Genomic DNA, 15,465 nt, shown 5'->3' on the forward strand with positions numbered 1-15,465 from the left:
TTTTCATGCAAATCTAACATTTGGGACGGCGGCTACCATTTGCATACTCATTCACCCCAACTTGTGTATAAGTGAATAAATCCAGGGCTGCTTAGAGTACAACAGCTGCTGCTGGGCCACTCACAGCAGCACTCAATCATACACTCACTCTGATGGTGTGCAGGTCCCAGCTGCAGTCTTCGCATTACTATGCCACCATACATGCTGGTGTGCTGCGTGGCATTATCGCTCATAAATGTATTCATGTGTTGCTTTGTGAAGCTCGTAAGGGGGTGCTTTTGAGTCTTTGTGAGTGAGTGTGTGAGAGCATGTTCAACTACATGTAGTCATCCAAGCTTTTTTATGTGTGTGTGTGTGTGTGCATGCTCACCTCAGAGGTGTTGACTCGTCCCTCCTGGAAGGAGCAGTCGCTGGCATCCTGTGTGCACATGTGGCGATATTTGCACCAGTGACAGGGGAAGTTTCCATTAACACAGGAAAGACACCTGAAGACAGTGAGGATGAGGGAGAAAGAGGATCAGACATTAGAAAGTATAGGTGTAAGGCATAATTTTACATTCTTCAACACTTTTGAAGATATCTATCTATCATTAGAACCTCTAGAGACAAAGTTGTATTGCCATTAGAAATCATGGCACGTTAGGGAAAACCAAGCCCATATTGCTCTCGTCACAGGCCACCCTCTTGCACCTTTGAGCTTGAAACAGTACCACAAATAGGCTTAAGTAAAAACTTTCTGAGGCGATGCATCATAAGGTCTACATTTTCAGTAATAGCCTTGGCAATTGTTGTTAAAAGTTGGAAAGGTCTCAGATGATGACAAGAAGCACAAGTGAAATAATTGTTAAATGTTGAAATGTCACTAAAAAGTAGAGAAACACAAATATACAGAAATTATATCAAAAAGAAGACGCTGGATGTTTGTTTTTTTAAGTACTTAAAGTTATGAAGTGCCACAAAGAAGTTTTAAATAGTTCAGTTGCTAATTTGTTTAATAATTTGAGTGTTGTAGTATAAAAGCAAGTTCATGTAACAGTGTGATATGAATTGTGTGACATAACTTATATACACACATATATACATTTTGGAGTTAAATATTCTGTTGATGGGTGAGAATACAGCTTAGTGTTAGGAAAATAAGCTAGAGTAGTGTTTGCTAACAAACTTAAACTTTGTTTTGTCACCTTAAATTTTACTAACATTTACTAATATACAAGAGTAAGTCATATCTTCAGCAAACTCACTGTTTCACTAGAGTGTAAAGAGAGACAGTAGAACATCATCTGGTCTTTATGATAACCCCTATCAACCTGAAATATATTGATTTTAATGTGCTGAGAACAGCTGCCGCACATCAAAACAAAACATTCATCAAGGGGGACACACAATAACGCAGTCCCAATATGTCCAATGTTTCGAAATCACATTGGGTTTACGAGTAACTGCGGCCTTGCATTTTAGGACTTTATTCCAGCTGTCAGCAAGGCCAAGGCGGATGCTGAAAACAGCAGAGAGACAGCAGGAAGGAATCCATGGTGATCCACTCCTCCCTTCCTATTCTCCATGCTTGAAGGCTTACAGTGAACTAAGCTGGCAGACCAAGATAAGCTGTTTTTATATAACATTTGTTTTTTTTATTTCTTAGGAGTTGAGGAAGCAAAATGAATATATATATATATATATATATATATATATATATATATATATATATATATATACCAAACAACAATATTACCAAACAAAAACAAGGCTATCATGGCTGCCACAAAGAAGCAATGTTTTTGTTTGGTAATATGAAATAAGTTGTTAATAAAAGACGGAAACTTTATTTTCCTCAAAGTCTGAGCTTGGTCAGACTTTCCTCATGTGTTTCCATATCAGTGCTGTATGAGATTACACTCTGCTTTCTGTCAATCATCTGACACCCACAGGAGGAAACAAAGTCTCCACTTTATAATCTTTGTTGTCATATTCTTTTATTTTAATGCAGGGTGTGAGGGAAAGAAGACATTCATGCTGCAAACCAAGTTAAAAAATAAAAATAATAAAAACAGAGGCTGACAGAAGTAAATGTGTTAAAAATGATTTTACTTAAAACAAGTTCTGGCTTTGTAGTCATTATGCCACTTAATGTCACTTAACAGCTTCATTAAAAGTTCTAATTACACGTTACGTCAATCTTCCCTCTCATGCTGTCACTGTACTCATTCAGGCCTCCTACAACACCCGTCACTGCTTTCCAACTCGCATCCACCCAGAGAACTGACGCTTTACCTGTGGGGTCCTTTTTTATTCATCAATCGCTCAGTTCAAGCTTCTTTTGAACTTTTAAGCCCATTTTAGCTTGCTGTTTCGGTGTTGCAGAAATATAGCACCATGTAAGCACAGTGATGCACATTAAGCTATCAGTGACAGAGATTCAGTCTGTATACAATACATGGAAATTCTGTAATTTAGGCCCCAACAAAGAAGAATCATCCACTGTTTGACTTGAGAAGTGATCTCTGACAAGCCTAGTGCAAAAACACCACCATAATAAGCCACCACCGGGGTTTAAAACCCGGGTCCTCCAAACTGAAGGACAATTGCTCAGCTCACAATGCCACCCCGCTGCCGGAAAGACTGACTTTAAATTGGATTTCAGTCTAATCCTTGCACTGTCTTTGTCCTTCTGTCCTTGGTTTATTCAGATTTTGGAGGGTTAACTCCTAAATCGCCTGTGCTGGTGTGACAGAATGGCAGCGGAGGCTTCATATACTCAGAGATAAGCCAGTGAGACAAGCCTGAAACTGCAGTGTGAGTTTTATAATCAATGACAGTGGATCTCCATGGGGAGAAGGCAGGATTGAGGTTATGCTAACAGTCTGATGTTTGTTAGTAGAGCTAGTGAGCCAGTTCCTCCTCGCTATTAACCCCAGGGTTTATCGATTCCCCCTCGCAGGGATGCGTGCATGCACACACAGGAGTGTGTGTATGCACACTCATGACTACAATAACACACTAACTCACAGACTGAGACAAACTTATACACACAAGCTGTCACCCATGTCGACATCAAGACTCTCCTCTGGGTCACCTGGGCAGTGGAGACTTGTCCGACAGTAGAGCTGTCAATGGCTTAGACAACTGGCTTGGGTAAGTGGCTGCGCTGCTGCAATGTAGTCGATAAAATCCCCTGCTATTTAACAAGGCCTAGCAACAGAGCCGGGTCAAACGCCTTTTCATCCTCTCCAGCTTCTGTTCTGGTGAGGCTGGATCGATGGTACAAAGCTGTTGATATGCGAGCAATAGCGTATATGAAAGGAGCGACTGATCGTATGTTCGTTTAGGCTAATTCTGGTCAATGTGGATAAAGAAACATAAAAAGCTGCAATTGTGTTTTAATTAGTGTTTTATATAAATGCATAAAATAAAGAAAGAAAGAAATTATATCTGAGAAACAGAACTGTAAAAAGAGGCAAACCAGACTTACCAAAAGTAAAAACAAATTTAAGTGTAAAATTGTCAAATTTCATCACTGCCACTCACAAACTTTTTTTGTTAGTTTTGAAGGGTAAAGTGCTCCAAACAAAGCTAAGACTGGCTGTGCTAAGTGATCCAAATATGCGCCTCAGTGCATTTCATCGTATAAAAATCCAAAGTGAGGAGTCATTAGAGGACATTGCTGCCTCTTGTCATAGTGATGTCCAAAAGCAGCAAGTTTAATTTAGTGAAATCAGTTCATTCATTGGAAATTTGATTTGTGTGTGTGTGCGTGATGTAATCACTTAAAACTGTTTCTCACAACACAAGGCCAAAAGTTACCAGTGAATCCAGAAGGGGGTGACAGCAAAAGCTTTGCCTGGAAGTGATAGCCATTCCTGGGGGCTGGAGAGTTGGCTGCTCCCCTCCCTTGAGTGCTTCTTTTCACTGCATAGATTTCAGCCCTTTCATATTGAAATGGTCATGGTGGCCTGAGGCTCGGGCACTAACCTTTTAGCTGTGTGGGGCGCATTATTCCTGACACAATGGGCACAAACTCTGTCTCATTCGCTCAAACACTGCTTTAAATATCCTTCTCTCCCTTCTTTTCTGTTGTCTTTTTTTCCCCTCTTCAGCAGGGAATGTGAGTTTTTACTACCACAATCCACACTCCACCCTCTGGTGCTCTCCCTCCGGTTTGTTTCTACTGCACTCTTTAAAGATGCATTACTCCTCCTCCCACATGCTCAATTAAACTATTCCAACCCTCTTTTTAATGCAAATTTCCAATATTGTAAGAGCGTATGTAAATAGCTCACAGCATAATTTGTTGTGCCAAGTCTGCGCCTTCTGTCTTTCTGACTGTGCGCGCACCTGTGTCTGTGTGCATGCGTGCGTTCGACTGGTGCTGTATCAGCCGGTGCTTCGAGGCTGCACATGAGCCCGTCTGGGTGCTCGCCTGCAGACTGCTGCCTGTGCATCTGTGCTGATACAGTGCTGTTTGCGAGTCAGCTCTGTGCATCCACCCACCCACCACGCCCACGAGGATGACTCCATTATCAGCGCTCGGCTTCCTACAGGCGGAGGTTAAAGATTTTGAGGTGAGAGGTGGCGGTGAATGGGGGGGAGTGGTGTATAATAGGAGGGTTTATGTTACAGCTGCTGTGGTAAGAGCTGAACTGTAGTTGTACGGTCCTGCAGAGTCCTGAGGGGGCTAGCAAAGCCAACATCAAAGGCTCAAACAGCGGCAGACCTGTTTATGCAGCAGATAAGAGGAGGACTAGGTGGGCTACTTAATCATGGTGCACATAAACACACACCCACACGCAAATGAGTAAACACGCACATGTGTGTCATCCGTGCACACAAATAGTTGCTGCAGTTCTCTTTCCTACAATTACTTTGACACATCCTGCATGCTTTGTACTACGCACACACACAAAAGGAATCAAAGCCATTGAACTAGGCCTGGAGGCCCTGAGAAGTGGCCCAGGTGAGCTCTCTCTATAAGCCCACTCCATTAGGACCATCTCCACACAGGTGTCCCGGCTACAGCTAATTAACAGCCTATTACTATGCAGATATATGCAGGGCCAAGAGAAGAGTGCAAAGCAATAAATGGGCTTGATGAACGAGAGAGTGGCAAGAAAAGGAAGGGAAGGGGGAGGAATGGGGGGGTGGGGTGGAGAGGGGGCTAAGAGGGGTTGGGGCCCGGGGACTAAAGTGAGGAATGGGAGAGGAGGAACTAATAGGCAGACAAGAGAAAGGTGGGAAGAGAGGAACGAGGGAAAAAAAGGGGCCATGAGGGAAGAATGGTGGCTGGAGAAATGCACTTTACACCTTTTATTACTAGTTGCTAATAAAGATGGGGATCAAGGAATTAAAGGCAACAATTTATGTTGTAGTGTAGTATTCTGAACAGAGAAACAACAGCCTACATTACATCCACACTATCTTTACACCGTCTTTAAATACACATGTCCAATCAACAGGTGTAAACAGGAATAAAACACTCTATACTGTGGTAGTACTAACAAGCACCTATTGTGGTGACAGCAGGGGTTAAGCAGGGTGGTCCAAATGTGCTTCTCTCTTGCAGTGTTTTCTCCTGGAGGTGCCCTGAGGCCACATGAGATATGTAATCCCTCCTGTGAGTTAGAGTCCAGCTGGACATGCCTGCTTAACATCTAAAGGATAGGTGCCAGGGTGAGAGGCTGGTGTGGTCTCCCATTGCAGTCCAAGGGAAAGGGACCAGACTGAGAGCACTTCCATGCACCTTATTATATTAGCGTAAAAGCAAGTGTACCCTAGAAAATGGAAACCAGCCCCCCCTACTAGGCATGGAAAGGGCAGTTTATTGGCTGGTGATCAAGTCTTAAACCATGGAGCTGTGCACAGCCTGCAAGATCTGCATGAAACTGCCACAGTACCACTACAGGGACGGCACTGTGTGGTTGGATGCAATTCAAGATGGGTAAGTAAAGGCAGGGAGTGTGCACATCATCAGCTGGTTATTCTTATTTGATGCTATTTAAATGAAGAATACATTAGAAGAAGAAGAGAGACAGAAATCCACTTCAAGCATACGGCGGATGCACTTTCATTTCAGGTGTATTGACACAAAGTGCAGATACCTAAATGCCAGATGCAAGTTGGTGCCAGGTGGAGGAGACTAGAGTGAGACAGAGAGCTATAGACCGTGGGCAGTGAATCCCACTCAGCGACTTCAGGGCAGCAGCCAAGAGTCATTTAGCGAATAACATTTTATTTATTTTCATTTAACCTTTATTTAACAAGGCAGGGCAATTAGGAACACATTCTTCATTCATTATCAGACTGATCTCGCTGCTGCTGTGTCTACTCCCACTCTAATCTTCCACTCCTCTCTTAGTAAGACTTCAAATAAAGATCTACTTCACTGGTATGAAAAAAAATATCTTTTTTCGGTACTTGTTATTACCACTGACAGGCTCAGATTGTTTTAAGTGCCTCACACTGTGGATAGGATTCACAGAAAGTGAACTATGGCTGTACATATTGAATGTCAAATCTTAAGATTTTGATTGGTTAAAACAACAACATCTGATGTGGTGTCATAAACATAAAGTACCATTCCCGCCAGCTAAAATAAATCAATCTGCAGCTTTCCCTCTTCCTTCCGCCTCCTAGCACAGCTACTTTCTCTTAAACACCAGACTTAGCCACGCATAGCAACAAAAACATGTAAAAGCTGCTCTCCAACCAATCAGAATTCCTATATTTAAATTAGGGATAATTCATTTCCAGGGAACATGGCTGATGCATATTAGCCTTCCCAGCTCGGCTGCTTTTGGAAGGTCTTGCATGGTTAGGAATGGATTTATTATTTCACTCACCAGTAGTCGCTTCATTGCTTGAGATTTAATTAACTAATTGATTTGTAAAAAGCTTGAATACATTGAATAGTGAATTAGCAGAGGTCGCCTGCTGTTCTCAGTATTCTGCATTGTATAAATTATTTGCATGCCAATATTTTAGCACTGTTGCCTTTGGTAAATAACCCAGGTCAGTCTTTTATCGATCTTTACTTTTCACTAGTATGCATCTTGCTGGCTGGGTAATAACATGGTTTATCTGAAACAGCACATTAACAATCACACAGTATATATTTAAAATAAATAAATACATAAACTTACGACTGGTGGACGCTGCAGTTGTAGAAAACAAAGTCCACGCTGGCAAACTTCTTCCCTGTCTCCTTCGACTTCAGGTACAACTTTATGACACGTCGGTCGCCTGCAATGAATCACAAACACGTTGTAGTGTAGTAGTGTACTGTATGTTTTTCTTTGGTGCATTAATTGCATCTAGTTAATGTGTGTGGAAAATGTTTAACGACCCCCAGGATTGTGTCTGATCCTAGACAATGTGCACTGAAATGTTAGCGGCCTCACTTTGGGTGATATCTTCTCATTTCCTGCATTGCTGGCATTTTGGAGCTACATTGTTTCTGTAAACAGGGCCTCCAGCAGAATCAATACTCTGCTCCAATCAATACCATTTGTTACTCTTTGGAGGGAAACTGTCCACATTCATACATCCATGGGGGGTAAATCTGCAGATTCTAATTTTGATTATGGCAAAGAAATTAGAGCAGTTAAGGAGCAGAATGTCTCACGTTGCTAACAGGCTAATAGGCAGCTTGCTATTGCAATTTACCAGCAAGTGTTCAACTAACTTACACCTACTCTTCATTTCACTTTCAACAATGAGCAAAAAAAAGAAAACTTGCTTTGGTTGCTTTCTTGCTACTTCACTAATTATAGATTTGATTTTTTTTTTGCATTTCTCGTTACCCTGGTCACGTGTGATGGGCGCGACCTCTTTTGTAGACGGTGACAGGCAGAATATCCGTCCACTGTAGATGCGTCCTTCTGTCTCTATATAGTCCTCAAAGGAGCAGTTCACTCCCGCAGACAGACTGGGCACGTTCTGTGCCTGAAGCACCAACTAGGAAGAAGGATGAAAAAAAATAAGATGTAGTACAACAGAAATTTAAATCAATATACTTCATTATAGGCCCACAGCAAAAAAACTGCTGCTCAGATATGCAACTCATAACCTCATTTTTAGCTGAAAGCTTTTCCACTTTTGGTCAATTTATGCATTTAAAAAGATGCCAGTACCTGCACTTCTGACATGGTGACGGAGACTGTGTCAGGTTGGACAGCCAGACGGACGCACTGTTCTACTCTGGTGGTGAAACGCTGAGGCTCCTCTGCTCGCTCGCACCGATCCTTCCGCGAACATCTTGAAATGGAGAATAACAGGAAAACCTCCGTATTAAATGACTCCTGTTGGAGTTGCATGGTATGATGATCAGATTGCAGCTTTAGCTGTAGACATCCCAGGTTGTTGATATACATTATTTATTCAACAACCCCGGGATGCTGAATTTCAGGCAGAGGGTCTGTTTATCAGTATGTGCACGGATGCATGGAAATTAGAAGTAAATTAGAAAGGTGCACAGTCAAAGGACTGAACACAGCATATAGTGTGATCTCACATTCTGAATTTTTTACACTGAGCTGTGATGTAATCACATCTTGTATTGTCTACAAGAGAAGTATTATGTAACTGAGGTTTGCATTAATCAGTATTATCTATAGTTAAGTGCTGATAAGTACTTCACCACTTCACCATTATGAGTAACAAAGAATCCCAACAGTCAAGCAGGAAGTCCAACATACTAGCAGAGCGTAAAAACAAATAGAGCGTGGCATTAGTTCAGGCAGAGCACTGACACTGCACTTGCATTAGCTGAAAAGCACCAGCTGCTCATTCATGCTTCACAATCAGTGGCTCATTCATCAGCTGCTTGGCGACCAGCTGACCAATCATATTAAGGCAGGCCTTCAAGACCTGAACAATCTTCCAGTGAAATACCACAAATGTCATTTGGTGCCGCAGTTTTTTTTTTCTTCAGCCCAACTTTTTTTCCCTCTCTGCTAAACCTTTATCATTGATTTAATGAAGCTCTAATGTCTAATTACTGCTACTGCTATGTATTTGTGAAGGGGAATTAGAACTCCCAGCATCACTGCTTTGAGAGCTTCCTTAGAGAGCAGAACCTTTTTCCCACTACATTCAACTATTTAATTAGATATAAATGGTCAATTCCTTAGCACAACTGTTTCTGACTGAATTAGCAGAACGGAGTTTACGGCCACTGTGGAGAAAAGGCTAATTTCCTGAGTACCTACTACGTCCTTAGAGAATCAATTGGAAACTAATGCTGCTTGGCATATAGAGGGGTCAGTTTGACTCCAATGAAGTTTGGGTCAAATAGCCAAAGAGCAGCTAATGCTTCTGCAACTGATGTGATGCTGCTTAGGGTGTGTTTGGTCCAATCATTTCTCCAAGCGTGGCCACTTGATGCAGCAACTAGCCAAGCGTACACAGGTAAGAAACAATGCGTTTCTGTGGGCTGAATGAATGATCTATTTTTTAACACACAATACACAACATGCAATGCAACAGCTGTGGAGCCTTGCAAGAGGTTACAGCCACTGGACACCATAGTTGATTTGCCTTCCCACCAGATGTATGTGTGTTTTCTGAGCATCCCAGAAACTAACTCGCACCTGCTCTGCTGACTCACTGGCACGCACCGTACATCGAATTACTAACATCGCCATTAAGCCATGAGCAGCGGAGGAAGGTCACAGATAAGCCATCATGGATGAAGCAGGCAAAGACGCCTCTCATTTGTTTGCCAGTCTCTTGTGATCTTGTGGTTCTTACATGATCTTGAAACTGTGCTCAGAAGCGCTCTGATTCTGAAACAATCCCTGTTGGGGTTAAGCTTTGCACTGAACACCATGCACAGCTCAGACTATCCATAACCTGAGCTACAGGAAGACAGCAGCAACCAACTAACAGAAGCTGAATCATGGCTGCCGTGAATTTCAGGTTGAATTTGCTAGATCACAATGCAGAAAGGTTTCCCTGCTCTCTTAAAAACACAGTTGTATCAGGTCAAGAATAACCAATTTACTGCATTTATACAAAGCAGTGTACTTACACATTATGTAGCACACACCAGCCACAGTGAGGGTCTCCTGATCCCAGACAGGCTCCACAGGAAGTGTACTGCTCACAGCTCTCCACTGGTACACGAGTAACCTGGAAGAAAAACAACACATACACACACACACACACACACACTGGGTTAATGTTGCACAGAATCCCTGTTTACACCGCCTTCAAACAGCTTTACCATACAGGGCTAGTATAAACAGGATCTACCGGAGGTGTCCGGCGTCTGGAACATGAGATTAAAGTAACAAGCACACTGTGACTATCAGAGATAAACAGCTCTGAAGGTGCTGCTTACAACTCCATACTGCTGTGCACAACGCAAGCCAGAGGGGCAAAAGTAGAGGCTTACAAACATGTAAACACACACAATCTAACAAATCTGTCTCTTTATTATACTGTGTAGTGTACTTCCCACAGATCACCAGTGGATCAGAGAACAATGATGCAAACCTTTATGTGTTAAGCGCATTTATCATTTTTCTTCTTTGACGCCTAAGAACTGAACTTTTTTGTAATTGACTTATAACGCAGATCCTTAGATAAGACAAACTAATCGGATCATTATGCTAATTCCCACTTGAGTTTGAGGCAGTATACTTTTTAGCTTGCAACACTGTTAGAGAAATGGCAATGTTGGCCAGTCGATGGAAACTTCATCCAGGTAAATGGGTGGAGGAGTGGAAGTATCTAATGGCAGGGTGCAGCTTCTACAGTGATGCAGGCACTAAACCACAGATTAGTGTGGGGAAGAGGGTTTATGGTTTAAGGCCCTAACCTCAGCTATAGTCCTGAATTTTAGGTAATGAAATGTAATGTAATCTGGGAGCGGAGAAAGTGAAGGAGGACATTGAGAGGAGCAGACACAGCCAGCTGAGCGTAGGCCCTGAGGCCAAAACCAGATCCTGGCTAGTGACTATAGCTACTGACTAGGGATTTTTTTTCCTGGGAGGTGTGGTGGAGAAGGGTTTGCCACTCTAATCCTGGTGGACTAAGTGGTTTTGGAGGATGGATGGATATAACAGGAAGTGTCGTCTGAGCTGAACCATTTATATTGTTCACTGACATCTGCATGAGAATATAAGAGGAGTGACTGTGGATTGTACTTTAAAACCATTAAGACAAACATCAAGAATGACTCCTTTTGTCTGCTAAATCTCCATCAGCTGCCATCTATGTGTCTGCAAGACTAAGATAAGATAAAACTTTCCGAGCAATATTGTCCAAATATGCCTGTCTCCCACACAGGTATTTGAACATCAGTGTGAGGTAGATAGGATTTATCATTATCCACATATATCATCATACAGATACAGCCTGCATCACCATTTCCACCATCTGTTATAGATTATCAAGAAGAATGTTACCCTGATTTTCTTCCAAGCTGTCAGATTCACAAAATCACAGAATTATCCTTTAAGAGAGCACTTTGGAATTCTTTAATTATACCTGTGCAAATATGGACTCTCAAATATCCAAAACTTCCACATCCGTATGTTTTATCTCAACTTGCTGGATGCTGTTTGCCTGACAGGAGGATTGGCAGACAGCAAACTGCCTCAGGCAAACACACACACACACACACACACACTAGTGAGAAAGTGACTATTTGAACCAAATTGAGAGTTTGAGACAAGTTTTCTAGGGCAGTTGTTAAATTCTTAAATACTTCACTGACCACCCAAGACATGTTCTCTCTCTCTCTCTCTCTCTCTCTCACACACACACACACACACACCTCCAGCTGCCTCAGTTAGGTGGAGTACGACATCAATAACACTGCAGAGGCAGGAGGCACACCAGGTGAGCTGGAAGGTGGTGAGGGTGAATTCTAATGGCAGCTGCAGGCACAGCGGTATAGAAATGTTCAAAGAGGAAGGTACTGCCATGGCACCATTTCTTTCTTTACTTATCAAACTTCAAACACTAAACCATGCTTTTCTCATGTCTTATACCTTAACAGGTGCTCCATAATTGATCAGACACAAATGCATATGTTGGTACTTCAAAATGTCCAACACCCTGTTTTGTTAAATCAGAGCTCTTCATCTTTCTATAAAAGCAAGAAAACTGTGTGTGTTTTGTTTATTGTTGTTTATTTTAGCTGATATTTTTTTACAGCTGGTCTCCATCCTCAGTGATGCTACAAATGTTATAAATCACACTCCATGAGGCACCTACTTGCACATATTCTCGCACATATGCAGAGAATCTGTGGCTGGTTAAACAATTGCATCAATCGCATCAATTGATAAAGCTTCTCAGTCATCCTGGTCATCTTCATTCACAGAAGTGATGAGCTAATAATCATGCTAATTAGCAAAAGTTTGCCTGCAAGATGGAGAATTTAATTCTTGCAACAACAAAAAACAGCATGTTAGCATGCTGACGTTAGCGTTTACTTGGAAGTGCGGCTGTGCTGGAGTGCAGCCTCAAAGACTTGCTGAAAAGTTTTATTCTTTGAAATGATCAGAAAAAATAAATTGGTCTGGGAGCTCTGCCATGTTACCCAATCCTTCCAGTACAAGAACTCCAAAACAATGTTGGAAACTACAGAAAAGAATGGACACATATGATGGAGAGCCATCTGGCTTATTCTCGTTGTTTATCCCTATATGATGCCATTTCAAGCTGCATTCTCATACAAACAGCACACGTCTGCATTTCGCCCACAGACTGTATGTCTCCTCCTCCTGTGTCACTCTAATATACAGTTGGACACAATGGCTTATGGCAGATTCATAGCATGGTAATAGTAACCTGTGTCTGATAACTATTATAATGCTACCATTACCAGGCACAGGCCTCTTTACAGGACACCAAATAACAGTAAATTGCAGTCATTACTCGCGCCTGGACAAATACCACGCTACTAACACAGCCTATCTATGAAGGGAGAAGGAAAAAAAAAACATGTCACACTCAGGCACAATAGCCAGGGAGAGAAGTTTATTCAATGGGGCATTGTGATAGTGGGCCAGATGATGTATTCCAATGGAACAGTTCAATTATTGAGTTTTAGAAAACAGATAATGGGATGGGAAACGAGAGATGCTCAGCCAAAGACTCTTTGTCTTATTGAGGTGGCTAGGGAGAGTGTGTGTGTGTGTGTGTGTGTGTTTGTGAGAGACGCAGTAAGTAAGTGAGAATCACCTATTTATATTAAATATGGCATTTTCATCCCCGGCCTATTTGCTGCTCTAGAGGGAAACACATCCATCTGCGGACAGTGGAAGGAGGCAAAGGGAGGGGGGGGGGGGGGGGTGCCGTGGAAAGCGGGAGGATAGAGGTAGAGGAAGACAGAAAGAATGCGATCACAGAGGGGAAAATGTCCATTTTAACCATTCATTTTAGTCTTTAGCTGATCATGGACAGTTGTGGATTTAAAAAAAAAAAAGCTTTTTTGCATGATTTTTACATTTCTGTTGTTTGTCCAGAGTTGAAGAGAGGGAGGGATGGCAGAGGAAATATTGAGGAGTGAGGGATGGGGGGGGGGGGGGGGTTATTACAAATAAATAACAGCTACAAATGAGCCTCTCTCATTTGGGTCATGATAGAGAGGCTCTTAATTTGCCTAGTGGCAGATGAGAGGAGTACGAGGGGGGGTGGAGGTGATGTGTGTGTGTGTGTGTGTGTGTGTGTGTGTGTGTGTGTGGGGGGGGGGGGGGGGGGGGGGGGTCGACAGAGAGGGGGTGGGAATGTGCAATGCAGGATGGATGAGAGAGACACAAATGTAATTGCGACTGATATTTCATTCCACATATGGGGCCCCTTCTTTTTTGTCCCAGCTAGCTGCTGCTATAGGCCTATAGCTGTAATTGTCCCATCTGTATAATATGGGGAAAGAATATAAGGTGCTATCACTACACAATAGGCTGATGGATGGCTTATTATGCCAGCAAGCCAGATTCTGAGTCTGCATAGGCTACAAAATTCTCAAGTGTAACCAGCAACGTGTGCGCGTGCTGATATGCAATTTCGAGCAATATATACCCAGACTGATGAAAATATTTGAGCATAAAGAGCATCAGTGCAACTTCAAAATGTCACAGACACCTGATATTACACAAACAAATACATATTATTAACAACGAAACACTGTACTGGCATCGAAACAACTGCGTGATATGCTTTTTTTTTGTCCTTTTATTAAGATTTTTTATGCATTTTCTTCCTTTTTTTCTTTCAGTTTAGTCCTCATCTGTCTTAAATCTGGCTGGACATACCAAAACACAGAGTAAATGAGGCCATAGATCACAGAAAGTGACAACCTCTGGTGGAAAGACAGACAGGGAAGAAATACTGGCTCGTGTAAGCAGGAGATCTATCCATCTTTCTCCTTTTAAAGTACTTTTATATTCCCATAAGCTCCCTCTAATCAGTACACCTTATCCCAACAATAAGAACACGAGGAGGACGTTATAAAGCAGGTTCAAATCCACAGGCTGTGACAGGAAAATAAAACTCTAACAGGTTTCTCTTTGTCATGTTTCTTTTTTGTGTCACCGGGGGAGACGGCAAATTGTTTTATGTAAGATTACTGTTCTGTATTGTTTAGATGCAGCTAAGATTACACTGGGCGCACCGCATGGTTTGATGCCAACACCCTGTGTGTGAAGAAGAGCCAAAAAAACAAGTGTTGGAATATTTGAAGGTATTAATTGTGGCATTTTTTTGCCACTTAAATAATTAAAAATGCAGCTACAATTACAGACAGGCAGTTAATGTTACTAAAACAAACTATTTAGTTCTAAAGGTACCTTTTTAATCAAGATGTACATAAAACAACAAGAAAAAAGCCAATGTGCCATGATGAGGCCAAATTTTGGCCCATCCACTTACAAATATGTAAACATGTCAGCCACGAGGAGGCCACAGTCTCTGGGTGCTACAACATGCTAGTGCGATTCTAGCTGGTAATTTTTATACTAAGCTAACGGTTTAGCAGATGTAGTCTGCACATATAGAATACAAGTGTGGTATATTTTATTATCCAATTCTTAAAGGCAAATAACTGTTTTCTTAACTGTAATTAAAGGATTTATAACATCTGCACGTCCATTCAAACATGCAAAAATGCTCCCACAAGTCCTTCTTAACATTCTCTCTTCATCTCATATTCACAGTCAGCCAGTTTAGGTCTTTCACAAATCAACTTTGGCTCATTTCCTGTTCTAAACCCAAGTCACGCTGTTCCTCTGCCTGTGTCACAAATCACATCCTGATCATCCCGATCACTCATCTCTGTGCCTTCAGCGACAGACAGCCAGCCGAAGTGTCTGTATGTGTCTCTCTTTGTATGTAAGCAAGGAAAGGACAAGGTGGCATTATTCAAGCTGATGACCACTTTTCTCACATGCAGTATGTTCAAATGCATTTTTGTGTGTGTTAATCACAGAAAACTAGCCACAGGACCATCATGAGGAG

At 42.0% G+C, this 15,465-nt stretch overlaps 1 protein-coding gene across 1 annotated transcript in view; it reads right to left on the bottom strand.

The window, feature by feature from the left end:
* plxna1a (plexin A1a) overlaps positions 1 to 15,465 on the bottom strand; it is a 194,522-nt gene that overhangs the window by 78,104 nt on the left and 100,953 nt on the right. The window contains exons 5-9 of the mRNA XM_028409537.1: positions 10,025 to 10,125; positions 8,127 to 8,250; positions 7,797 to 7,950; positions 7,137 to 7,236; positions 371 to 485 (exon numbers count right to left, since the gene is read on the bottom strand). Coding sequence (XP_028265338.1) covers positions 371 to 485; positions 7,137 to 7,236; positions 7,797 to 7,950; positions 8,127 to 8,250; positions 10,025 to 10,125 — 594 coding nt within the window. The remainder of the gene's footprint in view (positions 1 to 370; positions 486 to 7,136; positions 7,237 to 7,796; positions 7,951 to 8,126; positions 8,251 to 10,024; positions 10,126 to 15,465) is intronic.

This window comes from Parambassis ranga, chromosome 7, assembly GCF_900634625.1.
Source record: "Parambassis ranga chromosome 7, fParRan2.1, whole genome shotgun sequence".
NCBI lineage: Eukaryota > Metazoa > Chordata > Actinopteri > Ambassidae > Parambassis > Parambassis ranga.